Source organism: Penaeus japonicus, unplaced genomic scaffold (assembly GCF_977035675.1).
Source record: "Penaeus japonicus unplaced genomic scaffold, GWHDUDI00000001_assembly GWHDUDI00000037, whole genome shotgun sequence".
NCBI lineage: Eukaryota > Metazoa > Arthropoda > Malacostraca > Decapoda > Penaeidae > Penaeus > Penaeus japonicus.
Genome location: NW_028234439.1, coordinates 5,355,597 through 5,380,596, shown reverse-complemented (window position 1 = coordinate 5,380,596; position 25,000 = coordinate 5,355,597). Strand labels below are relative to the sequence as shown.

Below are 25,000 nucleotides of genomic sequence, written 5' to 3'. Positions count from 1 at the left end.
CGTGCACGTTGAGCTCACAGCCCCGTGTCCTCTACAGGTGTGCGGAGGTCACTTTTGTGTCCGTTTCTCTCGATGAATGAAGGGAGAGGGTGATTGTCTAAGCTTTGAGATGACTAGTAAAGATGACTCCAGATGTACTTGTAGTCTTGGAGTTTTCCTACTTATCTTTCTCTCATTCTCCTCTCTTTTTCTCTCTCCTTCTCTCTCTCTCCCTCCCTCCCTCCCTCCCTCCCTCCCTCCCTCCCTCCTTCCTCCTCCCCCTCTCTCCCTCACACACACTTGAGTTTATTTCCAAATTACAGTCCTGTTTTATTGGTGCATTTCATTTATTATTAAACACTTTTTTTATATATAAGGAACACTCCCTTTTGTCCAACCTAAAGGAATTGTGGTTTTCATTATCCAGTGATACGTTCTAATCCATAGCACAAAAAGGCAAATATCCTAAGACAGCAGGTCAGAACTAAAATGGCATATGCGTGTATGTAGATAGGCATATAACAGTTGATATATATATATATATATATATATATATATATATATATATATATATAATTGTGTGTGTGTTGGGGGGGGAGAGACAGACAGACAGACATCAGTTGATGTCTTCTCGGAAGTCGCCACATGTTCGAGCGCGTTGAAAAAAGAACTTTCTAGCTCTGGGGCTAAAACTTTCGGCGGAACCTTCTAGAATTTCTGACTTAAACTCTCACGCCTTTATGAATTTTGATGTACGAATAGAAACGTTTTCTTTTCTCTCTCTCTCTCTCTCTCTCTCTCTCTCTCTCTCTCTCTCTCTCTCTCTCTCTCTCTCTCTCTCTCTCTCTCTCTCTCTCTCTCTCTCTCTCTCTCTCCCTCTCCCGCACGCACACAGACATACATACATACATCCACACACACACACACACGCAGTGCAAACGTTACTCTCCGCACCACACCACAGTTAATTCGCAAGTCAAAGCATCTATTCTAGAAGGTGTCACCGAAAGTTTTGGCCGCGGTGCTAGAAAGTTCTCCCTTGGGTAAACGTGCCCGGACATGTGCCGTCGACACCGCGAGCGTCCGGGCAAGGGAGACACCGTCACACTCCCGGCTGACGTAAGACGGAAAGAACATCACGCAAGAACTCGCATAACGCAAAGTGACGTAAATTTTACCGGTTGCGTGGGATAACGTTTTCATTGGACGAAAGGCGTGCCTGTCGTTTAGTTGTGTTGGTGGCGCTTGTGTGTCTCTCGGTCGTGTCGCTTGGTCGTTGATCGGGGTTTTTTTTTCTTTGGTTTGAGAAGAAGGAAAGAAATTATTATTTTGCTGCACGGTGAGTCTATACGTACCTTTTCTTCCCATTGTTTTTTCTTATTATTCTTATTCTTATTCATATTCTTTTCTTTTTTTTATTTGATGATGGTTATTCCTAGTTTTGGTTCTTTAATTTTTATGGTTTATTTTCTCCTGCATGGAAGATGTTACGTGAACTATTGCGTCACTGATTTATCTCATGAATTATCATGATTAATGGTGGCTAAACAGGTCCGTTGTCATATGTCTAGTCATGGTATTTAGTCGTCAGATGATTTGCGTTCATGGTCATGGGGTGCAGATAGACTTGGGGGGTGGGGGGAGTTATCCGTATTTCCCCCCTCCCCCTGTCCGTCGCCATTGATAGTTCTAAGGCAGATCTCTTGTCGTGTGGCCAAACTGCGTTACCCCGGCTGCCAATTGTTGCGTTGTGTGCTTTTTTTAGTCGCTTTTAGGGCTCTCTCGCCTGTCGGGCTGAACTGTTTACTCTCCACTCTCTCTTCCTCCCTCTCCCTCCCTTCTCTCTCTCTCTCTCTCTCTCTCTCTCTCTCTCTCTCTCTCTCTCTCTCTCTCTCTCTCTCTCTCTTTTCTTTCTTTCTCTTTCTTTCTTCTCTTTCCTTTCTTTCTCCTTTTCTCTTTTTCACATTCTCTCTTTCCTTTCTTTCTTTCTTTTCTCTCTCTCTCTCTATCTATCTATCTATTCACCCCTATGTATCTATCTATCCTTTCTCTCTCTTCTCTTCTCTTTCCCCTTTTCCCTTCCTCCTTTCCCACCTTCCCTCTTTCCATCTTTCCATCCCTTCTAACCCCTTTTTTCTCTATTGTTTTCCTCTTATTCTCCTACTCTTCCCTCACACCCTCCCTCCCTCCCTTAGTCCGCCTCTCGCCACCCTCACACCCTCCCTCCCTCCCTCCCTCCCTCCCTCTCGCCTCCCTCACACCCTGGACGTCTGGATCTACCTGTTACCGGTAATCACCCTTTCCCACGTTACCTGTTCCCCCTTTTTTTCTGTCCTTCGTACCTGGATATTTTTTCGAGAAGTGTTTATCGTCTCGCCTCTAGGAATTCTGTTGTTGTTGTTTTCCACTCAGCTGACCTTGCTGCAACACTTCAATGTGCAAAATACACGATGGATGACACAGTCTAGGGCGCATGTACTCGACTCGGATTTATCTCGTATTTATCCTCCTCTCGTGCCCGATACCCCCTGCTTCACCCCCCCACCCCCCACCCCACCCTCCTCCTCCTCCTCCTCTCTTGTCTCCCTGCAAACCCACCGGGCACGGGTAACCTCCTTGTATCACCCCTACCCACCACCCCCTCCCCTCCCCTCCCCCTCTTCTAACCCGATGCCCCTCCCACCACCTCTAGTCTTTGGTAGCTCCGCCCACTCTCTGCCTCGAGTGGTGATGCAACTCTTTACGTATGGTTTCTTGGCGTTTCCAGATGTGGGGGAAAACGTGTTTTTTTGTTTGTTTTGTTTTGGTTTTGGTTTTAGTTTATTGTTTGGGTATTTTTTTATCCAATCTAATTGCGGGACATTTTGATTTAATTTTAGAATTAATACAAAAGTCTTTTTAAAAAAATGATGTATATATTTCATGCTTAGTGCGTACGACTCTACTATCTCTGGAGTTAAGAGGAAACCTACGTCATCATACAACACACAGTCATACGCACGCTAACACATGTACACACGCACACACACACACACACACACACACACACACACACACACACACACACACACACACACACACACACACACACACACACACATATATATATATACACACATACATACACACACACAAACTTTCTCAATCAAACAAATTACACACACACTTAAACAAACAAACAAACCACACACAACACACACTCTCTCTCTGAAACAAACAAACCACTCGCGTCGTACATGCACGCGCGACGCAACGGCCGTGAGTGGCCGCGAGTGGCGAGTAGAGGCCAGGATCAGAACCCCAGAGGATGCCACGAGCTGAAGCACAGGAGCCGCATCAGTCCCCCAATACCCGCCCTCGGAAGTAGTGCGACTCGAACGTGCTCCGGAAAGGCAGTTGGCGAGACCCGAACCCGCCAAACGTTTGAGCCCCCCTGTGGATAGGCCTACGGCGCCTAGGAAGTGAATATTGTGATTACTTGAGCATTGTTTTTTTTTAACGTTCATTGCCTCGGCCATAGATATGCAACTTGTGCAAGTGCTTGTGCTTCATTATTATCGGATATTGCTCTATCGGTTATTGCGAGAAGACTTTTAATGTGCCTTGTTGAGTACGTGTGTTCATAGCATTCCGTGTTCACGTTCTTTCCGTACGACCAAGAACGTATGTGATACTTGAGTTATTTAAGCACGAACAGCAATGAGTGTGGAGTATTACTAGTCATCATATCGAAAGGAAAAGGTGAGTCGTGGGGATAATATTCCTTAAGTTGGTAGTTTCTTATAAATACTTTTGGTTTTATATTTCGGGGAAGTGTCGTTAAGTGGTAGTAAGCTACGTATTTTATGACTATATTTCGTATTGCTGTCATGAATTCATACGTCGTATATAATGCGATTATTACCCTCTTCGCACACAGGAAAGTCAAACCGATGTTGTGATTGTCAAAAGTTCGTTTTATGCTCGTGACGTCAATAGCCCCTCCCCCTCCAGCCGCCCGTCTTCTCTCCCCACCCTTCCCCCACCCCCATAACAGCTGGGCTCCGTGGATGTTTTCCAAGAGTTTGGTGATGTCGCGTGCCTTTACACTGTACTTGATTATTACGTGTATGCAAACACCTATCTTGGTATTCATTCACTTTGCATATCTTTCCGTTATTTCTCTCTCTCTCTCTCTCTCTCTCTCTCTCTCTCTCTCTCTCTCTCTCTCTCTCTCTCTCTCTCTCTCTCTCTCTCTCTCTCTCTCTCTCTCTCTCTCTCAACCCTGTAAATTTGTCATATTGTGACACAAGCTTATTTAGTAAATGTAGATCCTTATTCTATTTTACACCATTTTACGGTTTATTCAAACATAAACAGACGGGAATGTTTTTCTAATTATTGCTATTGTCACTTTCTCGACGTCATGAGAATATAATTCCGTATCCATACAGTCTTGCTGATTTTTTTCATATTTCACCTTAAATGCTTGAAAGGTTTTGCCAACTAAGGTTGAGAAAGGGAAACATTATTATTGCATTATGACTCGTATCATTGTGGAACTGTCAGGACGTAAACATATCTGAATATTTTGAAGGTTTAGCAGTGACGTAATCATTTACTCAACCCATGACTACTATTGCCCGTAGGAGTTTGTGTGTATGTATGGCTATTCAATCTGTTACTATCATTTGCATGTATAACTCTTGTCATCTAAATAGAACATTCATTTAGTGAAATCAGTACGACCATCTATTTGAAAACACTGTAGGTTTGTCCAAGGTTCACTCGTCATTGGCTGAGTGGGTTGGCAGATGTCAGCGGCTACAGTATCTATTTTTAAGTGTAATATACCTATATTCGGGTTTTTAATTGTTTTTATTCTGGTTCCGGTTCATCTTTGGACATCCTAGAGTATTTATGGCATGAAGGTATAGGGACTAAAACTTTGTTTGCTTCTGGACTACATATTCCAGATGAAAATTACAAACGTCAATAGCCCAGTGTCAGCTGATGAACAAAGCGATTCGCAGGAAGTCGTTGTTCAGGGATTTTGATGATTGGTTATGCTTTTGAGAGATTCTCTAGGACCTTACACGGATTTTGGTATATAAATAATTCGATAGAAGATAAGGATGTGGCTAAATTAAGGAGTGTTACCATGGAACTAGTTCGCGGGTCGGAGGCGGGTGCGTGACGCGGCGCGGCTGAAGCATCCTCCTCCAGCCACGGCCGCTCAGTGTAAACAAATCTTTCGTTGGGGAAGCACGGTCCCTGGGAGCTCGCCTATCTGTACAAATTCCGTCTGTGATATTTAACGGCTTACCTAAGCCTAGATCTCCCATGAAGCAACATATCTAAAGCCTCTCGCTATACCATGAGAGAGGCCACACCCAGTGAAGGCTGGAAATCAAGCTAATATTGCCAAAGATTTTATTGTCTGGTCCTCTCTATGCCGTCATCCAAGATCTCCGTCTTCGCTAACGCCTTCCCAATCTCATCTCTTTGCTAAACATGCAAGAACAAGACGTCACAATGGAGTAAACATACCAGTAGCTTGGCAGGTACGTGTACAAGTATCTCCCTTGGTGGAGAGACAGAGAGAGAGATCGTGAAATCGCTTAACCCGGAACAGTCCAACTAGCTAGCCACCGCCGCCGAGACTTCTCTACACCTGTGTTGTGGATTAGAAAAGGCTTCAATTCTGTATTCTCTTTGTCAGCTGATCGATGGATAGGATGTGTATTGCTTGAGAGTTATTTTCGGGGTAATTTTCTGCCTGTGTAACCCGAGTCACTGTTATAGAAGCTTGCCTACAGGGAAAACGTAGTCCGATCGATATAGACTTCGTGAATTCTTGTGTTCCGTTTTTTCTCTCCAGTCTCTACGTCAAGTTGCTAACATCTCGTTTTACTCTTTTCGCAGGTGGTGCAGCTGTGTGGTGTGGGTTGTGTGTAGAGTGAGCTGGTAATTAGAAGAAGATGGCGTGTGCACAGTCTCCTGCCACAGGCGCAGCAGAGAAGGGTCAAGACCTGCTAACGCCGTTGCTTGAGGCACTGACACTCGAGCCTAAGTACCAGCCCGCCTTGGCACTCCCGCACACTGCTAAGGTAAGCCTTTTCGATGTTTTTTCATTTCGTTGTCCTTGGGTTGTGTCCCTGTTGTCCCGAGTTGTGTGCCCTCTGGCGATAACTATATGTACCATATAAGTCAGAAGCTATAGCTTTTTTTTCTATCCCCTCTTGCGCTAAATTTCGTTTAGTAATGTATCGGTATTCCTCTCCCACGCTCCTTTCCTGATGTATTACGGTGTTCTTTGTGACACGGTCTCGTCATGTATCAAAATTAGATGTCGGTACCTCGCCCTATGAATTCAAGTGTCAACATAGCAACAACACTCCCAAAGACATGAAGAACAGAAAGAACATGCGTAGAATACGAGACAACTGCTTGGGTTATATTCTTGATGTCAGACTGACGCAATACTGCAAGCAGATAACATAAAAAAAAAAAATCCATTTGCTTGAGGGTACCGCGCTTCTCTGAACAGGATTCCTTGTTCTTTGGGATTTCCATTCCCGATCGGCGCCTCTGTTTCGGGAATCGCTGTTGCCATAGAGACCAACCGGGAAGGTCTGGGAAGGGTGTTCTTTGTTTTCTTCCCGAACAACCTTTTCAAATTTAAAGGTCCAGGTAGTTGCGAGAGCGAGGAGGGGCGCTGGTTCCCGTCCCCCCCTCCCTCCCCCGTCCTCCTCCTCCTCCTCTTTCTCCTCCCTACACCCTCCCCCCCCCCACCTCCCCGTTCCTTGCTAGTGATACTTCTGCGGTTTGTTTCTTTGTTCTTCTGCCAAAGACTTTAAGTGGAGTGTCTGTGACGCATGATTTCGAGCAAGTGTCGGCTGTGGGCTTGACTGGCACTTATAATTGTTTAGTAAAGTTCAAAGTAGCAAGGTATTGATGAGTTAGTGTGCGCGAGCCCCGCCCCTAAATCTCCCCCCTCTCCCCTCCTCCCTTCCTTCACTCTCTCGGCAAATATTCCCTCCGAGACGTCTTATCCATATCTACTGCCAAGCATTTCGCTTCTTGCGAGTCTTTCGTCCTTGCGCCTTCTTCGTCGTGCCCTACAATGAATCTTCACCCACTTAGTCCGCGCAAACGAGGCGAAAATGTGACATTTGTGTAAGCCACGGTGACCCCTCCCCCGTCCACCCCCAGCGGGCCCCTCAGTCAGCATCGCACAGGGCTGCCAACCCTGCCGACGCCTCCGTTCGATGACGTCGTTTTATTTATAGTAGTTGCTGTTGTCAGTCTTTTTTATAGCGGTTCTTCATCGATTGCTTTGTGCTTGGCGATAGCTTCCTGTGTGTCTTGAGTTTTGTGACGTTTTTTTGGCGGTTTTAAGTTGGTAGACCTGTCTTAAGAAGGGAGATATTGATGACGCAACGGAGAGTGACTGACCTCTCGGAAGTTCTAGACTGTTCTTCTGTGTTTTGATTGATATTGGAAGTAATTGATATGAAAGGGCTGGTAGTAGTGACGTGCTACAGCCGATCAGCTCACTCGAAGCAAGGTGAAGGCGACAGGAAATAAAGTCCCGTCACTTGACCTACTTATCAGTTGTCCCAGAATTTCTTATTACCCAACATTCATAAACAAAATACGATAAGTATTATTGCTCAAGAAGTCCTCAAACAAATAAGATATCGGAGAAGAGTGTGGCTTAGGAACTGAACAGTACCTACAGAGGGGTGTCGAGAGGTTACGGAGTACACCAGAGCCACTGGCTTGGCACAGGGTTGGCACTCCCTCTTAGCTACCCCCCCCCCTCCCTCTCTCTCTCCCTGATGCTCCTCCTCCTCCTCCTCTCCTTCCTCATCCTCATCTCTCCTCGGTGACTTGATGCTTAGGATCTCCACCACGAAAGGATCTAGGTAACAGGGTTGCCAAACCATCTTCCCTCATTGTCTGGAGATCCTTATGCTAATTTGTCATCTCCCGCTAACTCTCGCTCCTATTCCTCCTCCCACGCTCCATCTCCTTTCCTTTTATCCCTCCTACACTCTCCCCCACCCCCATCCTACCCCCGACCTCACCCCACTACAATCGAACGGAGCACTTTGCTGAGGAGAGATTCTTAACTGTAGGCTTATCCTTTGCCAGAGGTAACAGGAGTCACCTACTCTGCATTTTCTTTTTCTTTTTTTCTACTTTTTTGTTGCCTCTTCCTCTTTCACAAAAATGTTCATGTCCCTGATATCTTTCTCCAAGAACCATTACATTAGCTGTAGGTTTGGGACTTTCCTGCTTCTGTCTATGAATAACATTGGTTATTCGAAAATTCCTGAATTAGTTTTATTTTCTTCAGGATGCAATTTCCTTTTTTCTTCATGCATTTGTTATTTTAGCATGGAAAAGGACATAGGATGATTGAAATAGTTCAGTTTAACATCAAAGTTAGCAAGTCACCACATGATTTTAACATTGCATTCCTCTTCCAGCAGGATGGTGGGGAGATCAGCATGAGGATGCGCAATGGGTCGGCCCATGTGCTGCGTTGCTTGAAGGTGTGGTATGACCTTCCACCTGATACCTTTTTCAACGCAGTCAACATCATGGATCGTTTCCTCACACGCATGAAGGTGAGTAAAACCATTTTGAAATTTGAAGTCTGCTCATTATACAGTGTGAATTAATAACATGATTTATAGTCAGTGTTAGTTTGGTGTTCCAGTTTAGTAAAATGCCATATTTCTGTTTCTTTCCAGGCTCAGCCAAAGCATTTGTCTTGCATTGCTGTGAGTGCATTCCATCTTTCATGCCAGTTCACCCCTGGTTACAGCCATCTGAGGGATGTGCCCCAGGTGGTGCCAGACACCAGAGACCTCACCACCATCTCTCAGTGCAAATGCTCGTCTGGTGATGTGACCCGCATGGAGCGCATCATCATGGACAAGCTGGCCACAGACCTGCGCTGCCAGCCACCCGTTACGCCCCTCACACTGCTCCGTCTCCTGCATGCCGCTCATTCCCATCTGGCTGCCCCACACCTTGCCCAGCCCTCTCACCCCACATCCCTCACCACCCTCGTGCACAAGCTGGAGATTGTGGAGTGCGATGCAGCAGCTGCCACATTCAGACCGTCAGAGCTGGCCCTGGCTCTTCTGGCACTGGAACTTAGGCACGATGCAGCCAACGAGCAACTACACAATGCTTGTATAGATCACCTGCAAAACATATGCAAGGTAAGTTTTTGTGATCAGTGTTCATTTTGAAATATATGGTTCTTAATCACACTCAAGTGGATTGCCTAAAAAGCAGCAATGTGTTAGCAATTCATTTATTGTATTCAAATTAGAAATTCAAACCAGAATATCCCTGTTTATAGTTAACATTCATCATCTTCAGGTGGCTGACGACAGCTTCAGTAAGTGCCAGAAGGTAGTAGCTGAACTGATGGATCAGTACGAAAACCAGAGACACTCCCCCCACCGGCAGCGTCTTGTATGGAAGCTCTCCAACAGAACTCTTCGACAGCTGAGACCCACCGACAAGTTCACCACTCGGCTGCCCACCATTGTAGAAATGCAGGGTCCCTCTCATCCTCCTATCATAAGGCCGAGGTATGTTATTTGAAGGATTTCTTTTATTAGTGCTAAGGTTATAGAAAAGTTTTTTATTTTTGTAATTATCTTTATTTTTAGATCTGTAGTTTGAAAAAATATTTTTGAGGTTTCCGTCACTTCAATGATAATCCAAAACCAAAGTTATGCTAACAAATGTTCTTACAATTACTTTCCCATTCCAGAACGGATAGCGAGAGCTCGGAGATGTACATGTCATCATCCGAGGAGGAAATGGATTATGATTACGATGAAGAGTTCCCACCACTCCCAACTCCAGCAACCTCAATGAAATCTCCTCGGAAATTACCCAGCCAGTCGCCACATAAGAAGGTCCCCCCTTTCCTTCCTTATCCTCAAGTTAGCCGAAAACATAACCGCCTTGCATAATTGTGTTTTTGCTGTGCAGCGCACCTAGGGCAAGCAAGAAACTACAACCTTTGCCACGTATAAAAAAACAAAAAAAGCAGTATCGATGTTTACTACGGATTTTATATATTATTTTAAGTTCCTAAGTGTGCAGTTTTGGATGTTAGTTACAGCATTTACTATATGAATCTTGGTAATCTGTTGCAGCATAGGTCTATATCAGTTTTTGGCCGTGTTAGCTGTTCAGAAGACCCCAGCATTTTTCAGGCTGGTCGTCTTGCTCTGTGTTCTGACTTCCCAAGTTGAAACTGCACAAAGCTTTATTTTAAGCACCATACAACATTTTTAACTTCATGAACACTTCGTAGTGTTCCTTGCTTTATTTTTCTTTTGACATAATTTCTTGTTTTCCTTAACTGTGTACTATTGCTTCTTAGCATGATTTCTTACACGTAAATCTTACATTTTAAGCAAAAAAAAAATATATATATATAATAAAAACTGGTTGAACTGACCACCGAAAAGTGATACTTTCAAGGAGTAGCAGTAGCCGAGAAGGACTTTTAGTTTGTTTCCCTTTTTTCTCTGTATTTTTTTCCACACAAGGAAAGATGTACGGAGGAGAAAGTGACTAGCAGGTCGTCTTGCTGTCCTTATTAAGACTAGCCCTGTAGGGCTCACTTATTTTTGTCTGTCATTTAGCTTCATCTTTGCCATAGGAAATTTGTCTTGGTCTTTACATGATCTTTAGTGGAAAACTCATCATTGATTACTTAAAAAAACATAAAAAGCAAAAAACCAACAAAAATATTACTTTATTGGATGTATGTAATAGTGTACTGTAGCTTTATTCAGCATCTTCAAGAAAAGTACAAAAAAAATCATAAAATTCACAAAACATACTAACAAGTAGGGTTATATTGTAATAACCTTTCTTTCCATTTATTCACACTAATAATCTCTTTGGGTATTGCCTGGTCATAAAGCAAAATTGAGGTGGTGATTCTTTCCTGGCTAATTTACACATGGGACAGGTTTATCATTCACTCGCAGAAGGAAGCTACACTAGTCCCTAGTCAGTATTGTTCTGTGCCATGAACAGAGCTCCCCATGCAGTGTTGCCATCCCTGCAATAGCTCTAGCCGAAGCAGTGGTTCCCACGTCAGTGCGGAAGGGATTGTAAAGGCGAAGGCTAAGCAACACTAGACGTGTTCTGTTTGGACACAAGGCTGTGATAACCCCAGACACAGTGTCTGTTTTTATAAGATGCTAGGGGTGACGAGCGCCTCTCTTGTGTGACCCATTTACAGAGCAGCGCATCAGCGTTGCCTTAGGGAGTGCCGCCAGGTTTTAGTTGCCATAGTCGGTTACTAGAAGGTGAGCATCTGTGGACATTAAATACTTGTCGAGACAGAGTAAGTCTAACCATTTGTAGAGTACTTAAAGGCAATAACCAGGCTGGTACTGCAAGTAAAGGTGGTTGTTACCCTGTTCGGGAGCCTGATTCAGGTAGTGCGGCACATAAAAAGATACCTGGGTGGTGCCTGACAGGCTGCCTCCGAGCGATGGACACCCAGCAGGGCGACGAGTCGCGGAGGTGGCCCATCCCCACCCTACTCACACCAGCATCAGCGCTGTTGATATATTAAAAAAAAAATATTTTGAATTTAATTGCTTATTATTTAGGTTCCAAGTTGTATGGAAATCATGTGACGGAACCTCGTTATTAAATATTGTACCTGCCAGTAAAGATAGAATTGTCAGAAATATATTGGTGCTGGGCCTCAGACGTCAAGTCAGGCCTAAGTGCATATGTTCTTGTAATTTTGTGGATCGTATTTATTTAGTGATGTAAATGATGTACATTGAATGTGAATTGTATTTTTAGTTAATATGGAAGTATATATTGTGTTTATTGGTTCAAGTCCTCTTGAAAAAAGTGCTATCAATATTTTATGATCGTTTTAATAGGAAAGCTTTTAAAGCCAGCGACAGCAGAAGCAACTCAATGAGTATTGTAGCCACCCAAGGAGTGACAGGTTATTGATTGTCTTAAAAGGACTGCAAGTTTTATTTCTTTTTAATTTATGTTGGATCACAATGACCTGCCTGTAAAGCCATGGGATGTAGGTCCTCAGCCCCAGTGTAGTCCAACCCCCATCTAAATGCAATGTATCCTGTCATATAGCTAAAGCTGCGTAAAGCAATTCTCCCTTCACTTCATCGTGATTGTACATAAACAGTAACCTGCTTACGACTTTGGTATATGATGTGTGGGTTGCACTAAGGGGAAGGCAAATCTGGGGCTTGCATGCCCCAGGTTCTGCATCCCCAAGGCAACCCTCAAGCAGATGTGTTGGTACAAAGCTTCAGTCAGTGTGATGGTGTAAGTTTGGAAAGCTGTGTTGATGTCCACTGGGCACCTATTATGGGGCTGAGGAAAGATGGGACTGAATGTACATGGTTATGGCCCGAATACGATTTTAATTTTACTTTATTAATGTGTACATAAAGTGTATGATGTACAGGTATAAGTTATTTTGAAGGATCTATCAAAGTCTCGGGCATTTGACAACAACCCAAAGAGCCAAAAAACATTAAAAAATGTGTAGTTGATTCTTGTGTCATACACAGTTGTCTAGCCTCTCCACAACAAAAAGGAAAATAAAGATTAAATATTTTTCTAAATATGGTTGTTTCTTTTTCTTCATAAACGGTTTCCTTCTAATGTCAAAGAACAAGATTCCCCCTCAAGATAATAAGCAAAGAAAATTTAGTCAACCAAATATCATTGGCATTATTATACACTATCTTGGAAATATCTTTGATAACTTTTTTTTATAATTACACAGTAGACGTAACCACATTCATCACAAGGTTTTAAAAGATGTTGACAGACACATTAAGAAGTCTATAGCTCATAATTGGTTCTCCTTTATCATTTCTTTCCTCTTCTCTCCCCTCTCTCTTTGTCTTTGCGTTAATTTAGCATACTGTTGCCTCCTACTTTACCTTCTATCAGTAATCAAGTTAGAGTGTGTGTGTGTGTGTGTCTGTCTCTCTCTCTTTCTCTTTTTCTCTTTCTCTTTCTCTTTTTCTCTCTCTCTCTCTCTCTCTCTCTCTCTCTCTCTCTCTCTCTCTCTCTCTCTCTCTCTCTCTCTCTCTCTCTCTCTCTCTCTCTCTCTCCCCCCTCTCCCTCTCTCCCCCCCTCTCCCTCTCCCTTCCCCTCTCCCTCTCCCCCTCTCTCCCTCTCTCCCTCTCCCTCTCCCTCTCCCTCTCCCTCTCCCTCTCCCTGATATACGAACACAGACAATGACAAAGAAACAATGACTTGCTTTCTGTTTTACTAGATATAAACTCCAAATACACTAACTTCTATGCACTACAGTAACCTCCGTGGCCAGAGACTGCACCAGCTTGAAGACAGTGCTGTACAGTCTTGCCACCAAAACAGTTCCGTTACCAATTCTTCACGTAACATTCTTGGCAATTATAAAAGAAACTGCAAAGAGTAAGTTCACGCAATTGCAAACATTTTACAACACTAAAAGACCCAATAAAGTTTGAAATCTTTTTATAGATTACCTCATATCAATTGCAAGCGAGAAAAAAATAAAGAAAATTGTCATCATGCCGTTAAAATTACATATAGATATAATGAAAGTAACTAAAAATACCAGAACAGCGATTCAATAAATATATGACAAACTGTTTACAAAAGTTCTTTCATACTATTATACATTTCTGTGTATCGAGATGGTTTCGGATTCGGAAAAAAAACGTTCACAAAATCGGCGATCTAAGTCGATGGTCGAAAGACAGTCGTGTCGAGGAGTTTTTCATGATTTTATTTTTGTATATATATATTTTTTTTTTCAAGAAGTCTTGTGGCATAGCTGCTCGCTATCATACCATACCATTATCATATTCTTATAATAGTGTTTTTTTCTCTCTGTCATGGTATTTTGTCGTTTTGTATGGACGATTTCGGGTCACTATTCCGTTCTTGGGGTGCATGCCTATTTGCATATGTAGTGTGTCTTTTTGCTTTTGTCCTCCTGTTTTCAGTGTTGTCTCTTCTTTCATGTCGTATTATTTTCAGTGTTTTCTTCTGTATCTTTGTCCTATTCTCTCTACTTCCCTGCCTTAGCCTCATTTCGCCGTGGTCCTCCCACGTTCGTTATCCTCCGAGCTGTGTTCTCTTGTATTTTATTTTTTTTCTCTCTCTCTTTCGTCCCTTGCTAACTCCTCGTGTGTCCTTGTCGTTTTAAGTTTGTTTGTCCGTTTCTTCGCCTGTTCTTGTCCCTTCCGCGTGTCCTTGTTCTCGCATTGCTCTTCGAAGTTGAAAGTACAGGTCGTCAGGCATATAAGTTTGTTTATGAAAAGATTTATAGTATAATCGAAGGGTACGTGTATAGCTTCTAAACATATCTGAAATGGCTATACTAAATAGAGTCTAATTCCGTGTGTGTGTGTGAGCCTCCCACAGAAAGCTTACGTGCGTAACTTCAGACTTTTAGGAGACAAACGAACTAGTCTCTTAAGATTAAGATTTAGATACAGAATAATTTCTGGAACCATCTGAGGTTTTCTGGTAACTGGCGTGTTTTCTTCTACTTGTTCCTTGAACTTATACTAAAATTTGTGTGAGGGAAGTGTTTTAATGATTGTGGTATAATCAGCGTATATATTAAAGACAGATTAAAGAAAACTGAAATGTCTCAGGCCATTCATTATCTTTACTCCCTCGTCTACATAGTCACATTCACAAACACTACACTTGCTGTTCACAAATACGATATGCACTGCAAGTACTCACATCATGACCAATTATCCTTACACCACATCACTCCTGTCTCTTTCCTGGCCCCTGTGCACACTGGCCGCAACACCTCGTGCTGTAAATACCACGTGCACCTTAACTCTTCTTGCGTGCCTTAAGCCTTCATGTGCAACGTAGGTCCATTTCTCATGTATTCCTACGCACATATTCATATTCCGGGTTTCAGGCAGTTTCCAGACCCGTCCCTTTGGACTTGAAAATGTCTTTCCTGATAGTGATGATCCCACCAAGCTAGCTTCATTGTGTTTTTCTTCTCTCTCTCTCTCTCTCTCTCTCTCTCTCTCTCTCTCTCTCTCTCTCTCTCTCTCTCTCTCTCTCTCTCTCTCTCTCTCTCTCTCTCTCTCTCTCTCTCTCTCTCTCTCTCTCTCTCTCTCTCTCTCCTTCTCTCTCTCTTCCTCTCTCTCTCTCCCTCGCTCTCGAGAAGAAAAAAAATATCCACACAAGTCCAGCTCTGGTGTTTTTTTCCCCCTCAATCTTTGCCATTGCTCAGAGATTCATATCGCCAATGAGCACGAGCCTCTGACTGGACTGAGAAGCCGTGAGTTCGTCTTGATAATGGGAAGCCGAGGAAGCCGAAGACACGGGCGAACTCCGCTCAGAGATGTTCGTTGCGGATGAAGCGGTTTCCCTCGGAGTTGTGTCCGACGTACTTGTACCGACGGACCCCGTACGCACCTGAGGGCGAGAAAGAAGGGCACGTAAATATTTACTAGATCCTGTGTTGATGAGACGGTCGTAAAGGAGGAAGGAACTAAATATAGGATATATTTTTCTTGGATCCTTTTGAAATACCTCAAGTTGGATTTTTTTTGCCTGGAAATTACGTTTGTGGAAAAGAGGTAAAAAGAAAATGAAAAAAAGAACACACTTCAGGTTAAGTATTACCTGTCATTTAAATAGATCATATTTTTTCCAAGGCCTTAGCAAAGATATCGTGTTTTAGAAAAAAAGATCACAAACAGAGATCGATTGTGACACAGCTTTTCAAAAAAAAAAAAAAAAAAAAAAGGTCACCGCACCCAAGCTCTCAAGCCCACAACCAGCACAGCATCAAAAGCCCACAACCAGCACAGCATCAAAAGCCCACAACCAGCACAGCATCAAAAGCCCACAACCAGCACAGCATCCAAAGCCACATCTACAGAATTCCTTCGACCTCAAATATCCCCAAACACGCTCCTCGCCGTTTACCTGTATGCTGTGTCTGCGTCGGCGCCTCCGAGCTGTCCCGTTTGGCCGTTGTGCCGTTGGTGCTAGCCTTGTCCCCGTTCAGCCGCTTAGCCTTCATGCTAGAGTCTACGGTTGCATCCTGCAAGGTCCCGCCCGTGCTCTGCAAACGCCGTCACCAATTAGCACAGGTAAGCCTAAAGAGCCTGTTCATTACGTACACCTTTTTATTTTTATTTCTTCCTTTTGCAGTGGATTAGCAACGCAGATTTGTCACTTGCTCTATTTGTTTCTTTCGCTTTCTGTTGGGTCGCCATTGCAGGCCGGGAAATAGTAGTGTGATTAGCATCATCATCATTATTATCATTGTCATCATCATTATTATCATTGCCATTATCATTATTATTATTATTGTTGTTGCTGTTGTTGTTATTATTATCATCATTGTAATTATTATCATCATTATTATTTTCAATATTGCTACTACACTACTATTATTATTACTATCATTATTATCATAGCTATTACTATTAATGTTGTAGTTGTTGTTCTGGTAATCTTCATTAGTATTATCATAATAATTACCACTAATTTCAATACTGTTATATTGTCACAATAATCATTATCATTATTATTGTTATTATAATTGACCAAATTATTATCATTATTATTATTATTATTATTATTATTATTGTTATCATATTATAGTATTAGCATCATTATTATAATTATTAGTACCATTGTCATTATTATTGTTATTATTAGTATTATTATCAATATCAACTATATGTATATATTATTACTATCCTTATTATCATTATCATTATTATTACCACTACTATTGCTATTATTACTGCTACTAATACTATTATTGTTATCATCATTATTGCCATTATCTTTATTACTATAATTTTTATAATACTATTAATGGTGATAATGGTAATAATGATTATCTTCATTGTTATTAAAATTTTCATTTTGCTAATGTTGATAATATTAATAATTATCATTCTGATTATTCTATATTCAATATCATTATTATCATTATCATTATCTCTATCATTATCATTATTATGATTATTTTTATCAATACTATCATTGTTCTCATTATCATTGTTATCATTATCATCATTATTCGTAACACTATTATGATAATCATTCTTATTATTATCATTATTACTGGCACATCAATATCATTATTACTATTGCCAATGCTACCATAATTATTGTTATTGATATTATTGTTATTACAATTATAATTTTATCATAACCACTACTCTATTATATTTTTGAGAATATAGGACTATGCTCTTACTTCAGACTTCAGACTTCAGACTTCAGACTGGCAAAGCTCATTCATTATAGAAAAGGTATGAGTAGCAATGCGTAACTTCCACAATACCAGATGAGTCACTGAAGTTGCGACATTCAGAAATATTCACTCTTATTCACGCCTTTGCTACAAGGCTGTGCAATTTCCCTCCTTGGGAATGCGTCTATACCTAACTTTTTAGACTAACATGTAAGCTTTTTATCTATGTGTTTACTTCATTTTTGAAGTTCTTTTCTTTCTCTCTCTCTCTCTCTCTCTTTTGCTTTGTCTTTCTTTCTTTCTTTCTTTCTTTATATCTCTTTTTCTTTCTTTCTCTCTCTCTCTCTTTCTCTCTCTCACTATTTCTTTCTCTCTCTCTCTCTCTTTCTCTCTCTCTCTCTCTCTCTCTCTCTCTCTCTCTCTCTCTCTCTCTCTCTCTCTCTCTCTCTCTCTCTCTCTCTCTCTCTCTCTCTCTCTCTCTCTCTCTCTCTCTCTCTCTCTCTCTCTCTCTCTCTCTCTCACGTGGCAATACAAAGCAATACCAATCCTTCTTGCATTTAAACCAAGCAGCGAAACCCAATGGGCAAAGGAAGCTTAACACCAAGCAAAAGCTCCTTGTGTTTTACTTTAAAGCTTGTTGCGTCATTGACTTTGATTTTGCAGCAACTTGCAGAGAAGCGTAACATCTTAGCCACTCGAAATCTGAGGCATTTGGACTTCTGTCTCTCTATCTATTTATCTCTCTCTCTCTCTCTCTCTCTCTCTCTCTCTCCCCCTCTCTCTCTCTCTCTCTCTCTCTCTCTCTCTCTCTCTCTCTCTCTCTCTCTCTCTCTCTCTCTCTCTCTCTCTCTCTCTCTCTCTCTCCCTCTCTCTCTCTCTCTCTCTCTCTCTCTCTCTCTCTCTCTCTCTCTCTCTCTCTCTCTCTCCCCTCTCTCTCTCAATATCTCTCTCTCTCTCTCTCTCTCTCTCTCTCTCTCTCTCTCTCTCTCTCTCTCTCTCTCTCTCTCTCTCTCTCTCTCTCTCTCTCTCCGGTGGTTCTAATTGTCTAATGAGCAAACTACTTTACACATAACTGGATCAAATTTATAGACCTATCGACACTGCGTAAGAGCATATATTTCGCAGTTTCTAAGTCGGATTTGCTCGTAACTACTCTCTATTTGCATCTACCCCAGTGACACACACACACACACACACACACACACCAATCCCCTCCCCCTCCCCCCCACACACCAATCCCCTCCCCCTCCCCCCCACACACCAATCCCCTCCCCCTCCCCCTCCAAACACACACACCAATCCCCTCCCCCTCCCCCTCCAAACACACACGCCCCCCTCTTACCAAAGAGTTTAGTGCCGTCTCCACCCCCGGGCGAGGCACCCTGTGCAGAGCTCCTCGCTTCCGTGCTTCCCTCGCCTCGCTCCGCCGAACGCCCGACGAGTCCAGGAACTTGAGCGCAGGAAGGCGGTGCAGGACGTACAGTCTAGGGCGGAGGAGAAGCAGCGGGAAGCGATGCAGTTGCATGAGGGAGGAAAGGGAAAGGGGCTGTTGGGGTGGCCTCACTTTCGTGGGCTGTGTGGAGGGAAGGAAGAGGGAGGGGGGAGAGGGTAGAAAAGGTGTGTGGGGAGGGAAGGGAGAGGGAGGGGGAGAGGGTAGAAAAGGTGTGTGGGGAGGGAAGGGAGAGGGAGAGGGAGGGTAAAAAAGGTGTGCGGGTAAGGAAGGGAGAAGGAAAGGGAGAGGGAGAGGGAGGTTGAAATAGGTGTGCGGGGAGGGAAGGGAGAGGAAGAGGGAGAGGTCGAAGACAAGAGAGCAAAGAGAAAAGGAAGATTGAAGATCAAGGAAGAGGATGGGTGGAAGAGAGGAGGAAAGGTGAAAGATAGAGAGAAAGAAGAGGGAGAAGAAGAGAGAACAAAGGAACAAAATGGAAGAAGACGAGAAAGACAGATTTTTATATTTAATTTCATCAGTAACCATTCAATAAAAGTGAATAACTGTAAACCATAGGATGAAACAAACAACGACACATAAACAAAAAAGAGAAAAAACAGCAAACTTACAAAAGCATCCTAGAAAATATCTCCTCCTCCTCCTTCTCCTCCTTCTTCTTCTTTTTCTATTACTGGCATTATCATAATTATCACTTTTATTATCAGTTTTATCATTATCGTTACTATCATTATTATTATCATCATTATTATCATTTTTATTATTATCATCATTATCATTTTTATTATTATTATAGCTATCATTAGCATTACCAGTGTTAACATTGATATTATCATTATCAACATCCTTATTATCATCACCATATTATTGTCATCACCACCACCACCATCATCACCATAACCACCGCCATCATCATCACCACCATCACCACCACCATCATCACCATCATCATCATCAACATTAATCACTGTTATTAGTATTCTTCCCCCCCCCCCTCCCCCCCCACCACACAATCCTCTGTGCAAGAAGCTCGGAGTAATCCTATCCTTTTACGAAGATCCTTGAAAGACGAAATGCGAGAACACTGCAAAAAGGGAAGAGGAGGAGATAGAGGAGGAGGAGGAGGGGGAGAGGGAGAGAGAGAAGGAGAGAGAGAGAGTGAGAGAGAGAGAGAGAGAGAGAGAGAGAGAGAGAGAGAGAGAGAGAGAGAGAGAGTGAGCGAGAGGAGAGAGACGGGGAGGGGGAGGGAGAGGAGGGAAAGGAAAGGAATGAGAGTGAAGTGAGATAAAGATGAATGCGACACGACAACAAAGAGATAGGACAAAAGAAGCAGACTGAGAGAAAGAGAAGAGAGAAGAGAAAAAAGAAGAAAGAGATTGAGAGCAAAGAGAAAGAGATAGAAAGAGAGAGCGAAAAGAGAAGATAGAGAAAGCGAAAAGAAAGAGATAAGGGAGAAGAGCGAAAAGAAATAAGAAGAAGAGAAGAAAGAGAAAAAGAGGAGAGAGAGAGAGAGAAAAGAGCGAAGATAGAAAGATAAGAGAAAGAGAAAGAGATAGAGAGAGAGAGCGAAAGAGAAAGAGATAGAGAGAGAGAGCGAAAGAGAAAGAGATAGAGAGAGAGAGCGAAAGAGAAAGAGATAGAGAGAGAGAGCGAAAGAGAAAGAGAAAGAGAAAGAATGAGACAGCGACAAAAAAACAGATGGACAAAGAAAGCCAGACTGACAAACAGAATGAGAAGGAAAACGGACGAAAAAAAAAAAATAATAATAATAAAATAAAATAAAAAAAAGAAGAAGAAGAAAGAAGTAGCAGATAAAGTCTCGGAAACAAACGCAAAACGACCAGTAACACGACCAGTAACACGAGGACTCAAGTAACAGGAGATGAAACACGAATGAGAAAGACAGACACAGGGATAAATAAATAATAAGAAAAGACATGGCGATAGATGGTAGAGATAGACAGTAGAAGGAGACAACAGAAGACAGAAGATAATAACAAAAAAAAAAAGTTGATAGGAGGAGATGAATATTACTAATAGTTATATAGTACCATTATCATTTTTACGATCACTATTAATTTTATTGTTATTATCATTGTCATTATTATTATTACTGTTGTTGTTGTTTTTGCTATTGTTGTTATCATCATTGTAATTGTTAGTATCTTTATCATTAGTATTTACATCATTATCATTATTATTATTGTTTATGAAATTATTGATATTACCATTATTATCATTATCATTATCATCATTATATTTTTGCAATTCTTATAATCATTATCATCACTATCATTATTATTGTTTTAATCGTTATCACTATCATCATCATCATCATCATCACTAACCTTACCCAACCCTCTCCCCATCCCCCTCTTCCCTTCCCCCTCTCCTTTCCCCCCTCCCCATACCCCTCTCCCCATCCCCCTCTCCCACCCCTTCCCCCTCCCCTTCCCCCTCTCCCACCCCTCTTCCAACCCCCTCTCCCTATCCCCTTCCCCCTCTCCCACCCTCTCCCAACCCTCTCCCCTTCCCCCTCTCCCAACCCTCTCCCCATCCCCCTCTCGCACCCCTCCCCTTCCCCTCTCCCACCCTCTCCCTATCCCCATCCCCCTCCCCCTCTCCCACCCTCTCCCTATCCCCTTCCCCCTCTCCCAACCCTCTCTCCCATCCCCCTCTCCCACCCCTTCCCCTTCCCCCACCCCCTCTCCCAACCCTCTCCCATCCCCCTCTCGCACCCCTCCCACCCCCACCCCTTCCCCCTCTCCCATCCCCCTCTCGCACCCCTCCCACCCCCACCCCTTCCCCCTCTCCCATCCCCCTCTCCCAATCCCCTCCCCATCCCCCTCTCCCATCCCCCTCTCCCACCCCCACCCCTTCCCCCTCTCCCACCTTCTCCCCATCCCCCTCCCCTTCCCCCTCTCCCACCCCTCTCCCACCCCCTCTCCCATCCCCTTCCCCCACCCCCACCCCCCACCCCCCCTCCAGGACCAGGACCAGGACCACGTCACTGGCCTTCCTACCCACCTACCTGTATCTCTTGTAGTCCCTTTCGTCCGTGTCCGCAGACGAGAGCTGGTCTGGACAAGCCACGTTCCCAAGGAGACTCAAATAACGTAGGTTCGGCAGCTGTTCCCTCACCTGATCCAGGAGCTTGTCGAGGTTGCTCACCTGTTGAGGTTGCAGAGATGTGGGGAGCGGGGTTTTATGCACTATGTCGTCTTTCATTATTGGTAGGTGTTTGGTGGTATCGGATGGTATTGTTGGTATTTTTATAGTAGGTGTGTATGTGTGTATGTGTGTGTGTGTAGACGTGTATGTTTTTTTTCCGTATCTGTGTATGGATTATCACCAGTATTGTTTTTTTTTTATCATTTCTATATTTTTTTATCTTTATTGTTTTTTTCTATCATCATCGTCTGTGTTGTTACTATCATAACTATTACCATTATTATCATTATTATTATTTTTTAATTTCTGTTATTATTATTATTATTATTATCATCATAACTATCCTTATCCTCATTATCAGTAGTAGTCGTAGTACTATTATTATCATTATCATTATTGCTCTTATCATTTCTATAATCACTATCACTATTAAAGTTATTATCATCAGTAAACTATTATCATCATCATTATTCATTACTATTTTTTAGAGAAACATGCGCCAAGGCCTCTCTACAAACACAACCAATCCTTTAAATGACAAACAGACAAACTCTCTCTCTCTCCGTGGCTTAAATATTACACTCCAAATGCTTTTATAAACTTCAGGGTCGTTGTCATAAAAAAAAAAACGCAAACTAAATAAAAAGAAAAACTTTTAGGTACGTGGGAGCTGTCTTTCCTTATAAGGTTTAAGCACGTAGGCGAGTCTCTAAGCGAGCGAGTGGAGGGAGGAATGAAAAAAATTTATTTAACATTTTCCCTTTATTATCACTCGTTTCTAAATATAGGAATGATTTATACTTTTAAATCTTCTTTGTATGCAGAAGTTATATGATTCCGTGTTTGTAGCTGCTCTTTAATCAGTGGACAGTGTGTGTTTGTACGTGTGTGTGTATTTATGTGTTTGTGTACGTGTGTGTGTGTTTATGTGTTTGTGTACGTCTGTGTGTATTTATGTGTTTGTGTACGTGTGTCTGTATTGATGTGTTTGTATACGTGTGTGTGTATTTATATGTTTGTGTACGTGTGTGTGTATTTATGTGTTTGTGTACGTGTGTGTGTGTTTATATGTTTGTATACGTGTGTGTGTATTTATGTTTCTGTACGCCTGTGTGTATTTATGTTTTTGTATACGTGTGTGTGTATTTATGTGTTTGTGTACGTCTGTGTGTATTTATGTGTTTGTGTACGTCTGTGTGTATTTATGTGTTTGTGTACGTCTGTGTATATTTGTGTACGTCTATGTATATTTATGTGTTTGTATACGTGTGTGTGTATTTATGTGTTTGTGTACGTCTATGTATATTTATGTATTTGTGTACATCTGTGTATATTTGTGTACGTCTGTGTGTATTTATGTGTTTGTATACGTCTATGTGTATTTATGTGTTTGTGTACGTCTGTGTATATTTGTGTACGTCTATGTATATTTGTGTACGTCTATGTATATTTATGTGTTTGTATACGTGTGTGTGTATTTATGTGTCTGTGTACGTCTATGTATATTTATGTGTTTGTGTACGTCTGTGTATATTTATGTGTTTGTATACGTGTGTGTGTATTTATATGTTTGTGTACGTCTGTGTGTATTTATGTATTTGTGTACATCTGTGTGTATTTATGTGTTTGTGTACGTCTGTGTGTATTTATGTTTGTGTTCATCTGTGTATATTTATGTGTTTGTGTACGTCTGTGTGTATTTCTGTGGTTGTGTACGTCTGTGTGTATTTATGTGTTTGTGTACGTCTGTGTGTATTTATGTTTGTGTACGTCTGTGTGTATTTATGTGTTTGTGTACGTCTGTGTGTATTTCTGTGGTTGTGTGTGTGTGCGTGCATGTGTGCATGAGTTCGTGCGTGTGTGTGTGTGTGTGTGACCGTGGTATTGAATAACAAAATAACGTTACGAACGAGTATATAAAAACAAAGTTGGATATATATCAATAACCCTCATATAAACCACACCCTATTGTTCAGATCTCTACAACATAAAAAATAAAAAGAATAATAACTAGGTCCCACGACAGTTACTCCTCCGCGTTATTTTTTTCCCGCCAAAACTCTTGGAACATCTCTTTTCCCGCCTTTTTTTCATGATTCTCTTAGTTCTGCAATCCTCCTTTCTCATCCCTTTCCTATTCCCCTTTTCTTTCTTTTCCCCTCCTATTCTCCTTCTATTAAAATCCATTCTTTTCGTCTTTCATTTCCTCTCCATCCTTCTTCTATCCCTAACCTATTCACCCTCTATTCCCCTCCTATCTTTACCCCTTCTCTCCTTACCCTTCTCCTATTCTTTCCGTTTCCCTCTCCATCCCTCTCCTATTCCTCTCTTTATTTCCGGTCACCTTCCCCTTTCCTCAAGCCCTGTACCTCATACGATATTCCTTTCTCTTCAGACTCACTCCCTCTCTACCTGCCTTCAACTCCCCACCGCACACGGAAACTCCCCATCTCACCTCCCCACTCCGCAGTTAACCTCCGCGGCACACATTTAGCCTTCCTCTTCCTCTAACTTCTCCACCTCTCCTCCTCTTCTCACCTCCGCACCTCTCCTCTCCTCTCACTTCCCCACCCTTCCTCTCACCTCTCACCTCCCCATCTCTTTTTTAACCTCCCTACCGTTCCTCTAACCTCCTAACATCAAACCTCCCCACTCCTCCTATAACCCCTTATAACCTCCTCCGCCCCCCCCCATCCTCATCCCCATCCCCATCCCCCACCCCATTCCTCACGAAAACTCACCTTATTCTTGTTGAGTGAAAGAGTGTGCAGTGTATCCAAGTAAGGAATCATCACGCTGTCATCTATGTAGTTGTTGTCCAGCACAAGTTCTTCTAGGTAAGGAAACTTCTCGAGGCCTTCCAGGGATCTGAGGAGACGCTGTGTGTTAGTAGATGGAACCTGGAACGCGGTTGGTTACGGTTTTTTTTATCTTACTTTTTTTTAGGATCTTGACGATGGTGATGGTGGTGGTTCCTGATGGTGATGATTCTAGATAATGGTGGTGGTAGTGAGGATTCCAAAACAACAAACTACGAAGGGAAACTAAGGAAAACTCATAAATATGCCGAAATCGTGTTTGTTGTTTTTTCTACTTCGTTTTATTTACAATTC

At 42.4% G+C, this 25,000-nt stretch overlaps 2 protein-coding genes across 16 annotated transcripts in view; one reads left to right on the top strand and one right to left on the bottom strand.

Moving 5' to 3' along the window:
• The window catches only part of LOC122260170 (cyclin G), a 158,996-nt gene extending 146,361 nt beyond the window's left edge, over positions 1-12,635 (top strand). For 4 of the 12 annotated variants that reach the window (XM_086532571.1, XM_086532573.1, XM_086532574.1 and 1 more), the window contains 5 exons: positions 5,884-6,068; positions 8,457-8,597; positions 8,724-9,200; positions 9,364-9,578; positions 9,764-12,635. In XM_086532571.1, the coding sequence (XP_086388697.1) occupies positions 5,940-6,068; positions 8,457-8,597; positions 8,724-9,200; positions 9,364-9,578; positions 9,764-9,968 (1,167 nt within the window). In that variant the 5' untranslated portion in view covers positions 5,884-5,939 and the 3' untranslated portion in view covers positions 9,969-12,635. Of the gene's footprint in view, positions 1-992; positions 1,319-1,954; positions 5,523-5,883; positions 6,069-8,456; positions 8,598-8,723; positions 9,201-9,363; positions 9,579-9,763 lie in introns of those variants that run through there. The other 8 variants (XM_086532576.1, XM_086532579.1, XM_086532578.1 and 5 more) reach the window with 7 other exon arrangements.
• Positions 12,636-13,278: 643 nt separating this feature from the next.
• LOC122260169 (leucine-rich melanocyte differentiation-associated protein) overlaps positions 13,279-25,000 on the bottom strand; it is a 40,481-nt gene continuing 28,759 nt past the window's right edge. For 3 of the 4 annotated variants that reach the window (XM_086532567.1, XM_086532565.1, XM_086532566.1), the window contains exons 3-7: positions 24,629-24,755; positions 21,748-21,887; positions 18,612-18,753; positions 15,982-16,120; positions 13,279-15,465 (exon numbers count right to left, since the gene is read on the bottom strand). In XM_086532567.1, coding sequence (XP_086388693.1) covers positions 15,386-15,465; positions 15,982-16,120; positions 18,612-18,753; positions 21,748-21,887; positions 24,629-24,755 — 628 coding nt within the window. In that variant the 3' untranslated portion in view covers positions 13,279-15,385. The remainder of the gene's footprint in view (positions 15,466-15,981; positions 16,121-18,611; positions 18,754-21,747; positions 21,888-24,628; positions 24,756-25,000) is intronic. The other variant, XR_015190662.1, reaches the window with a different exon arrangement.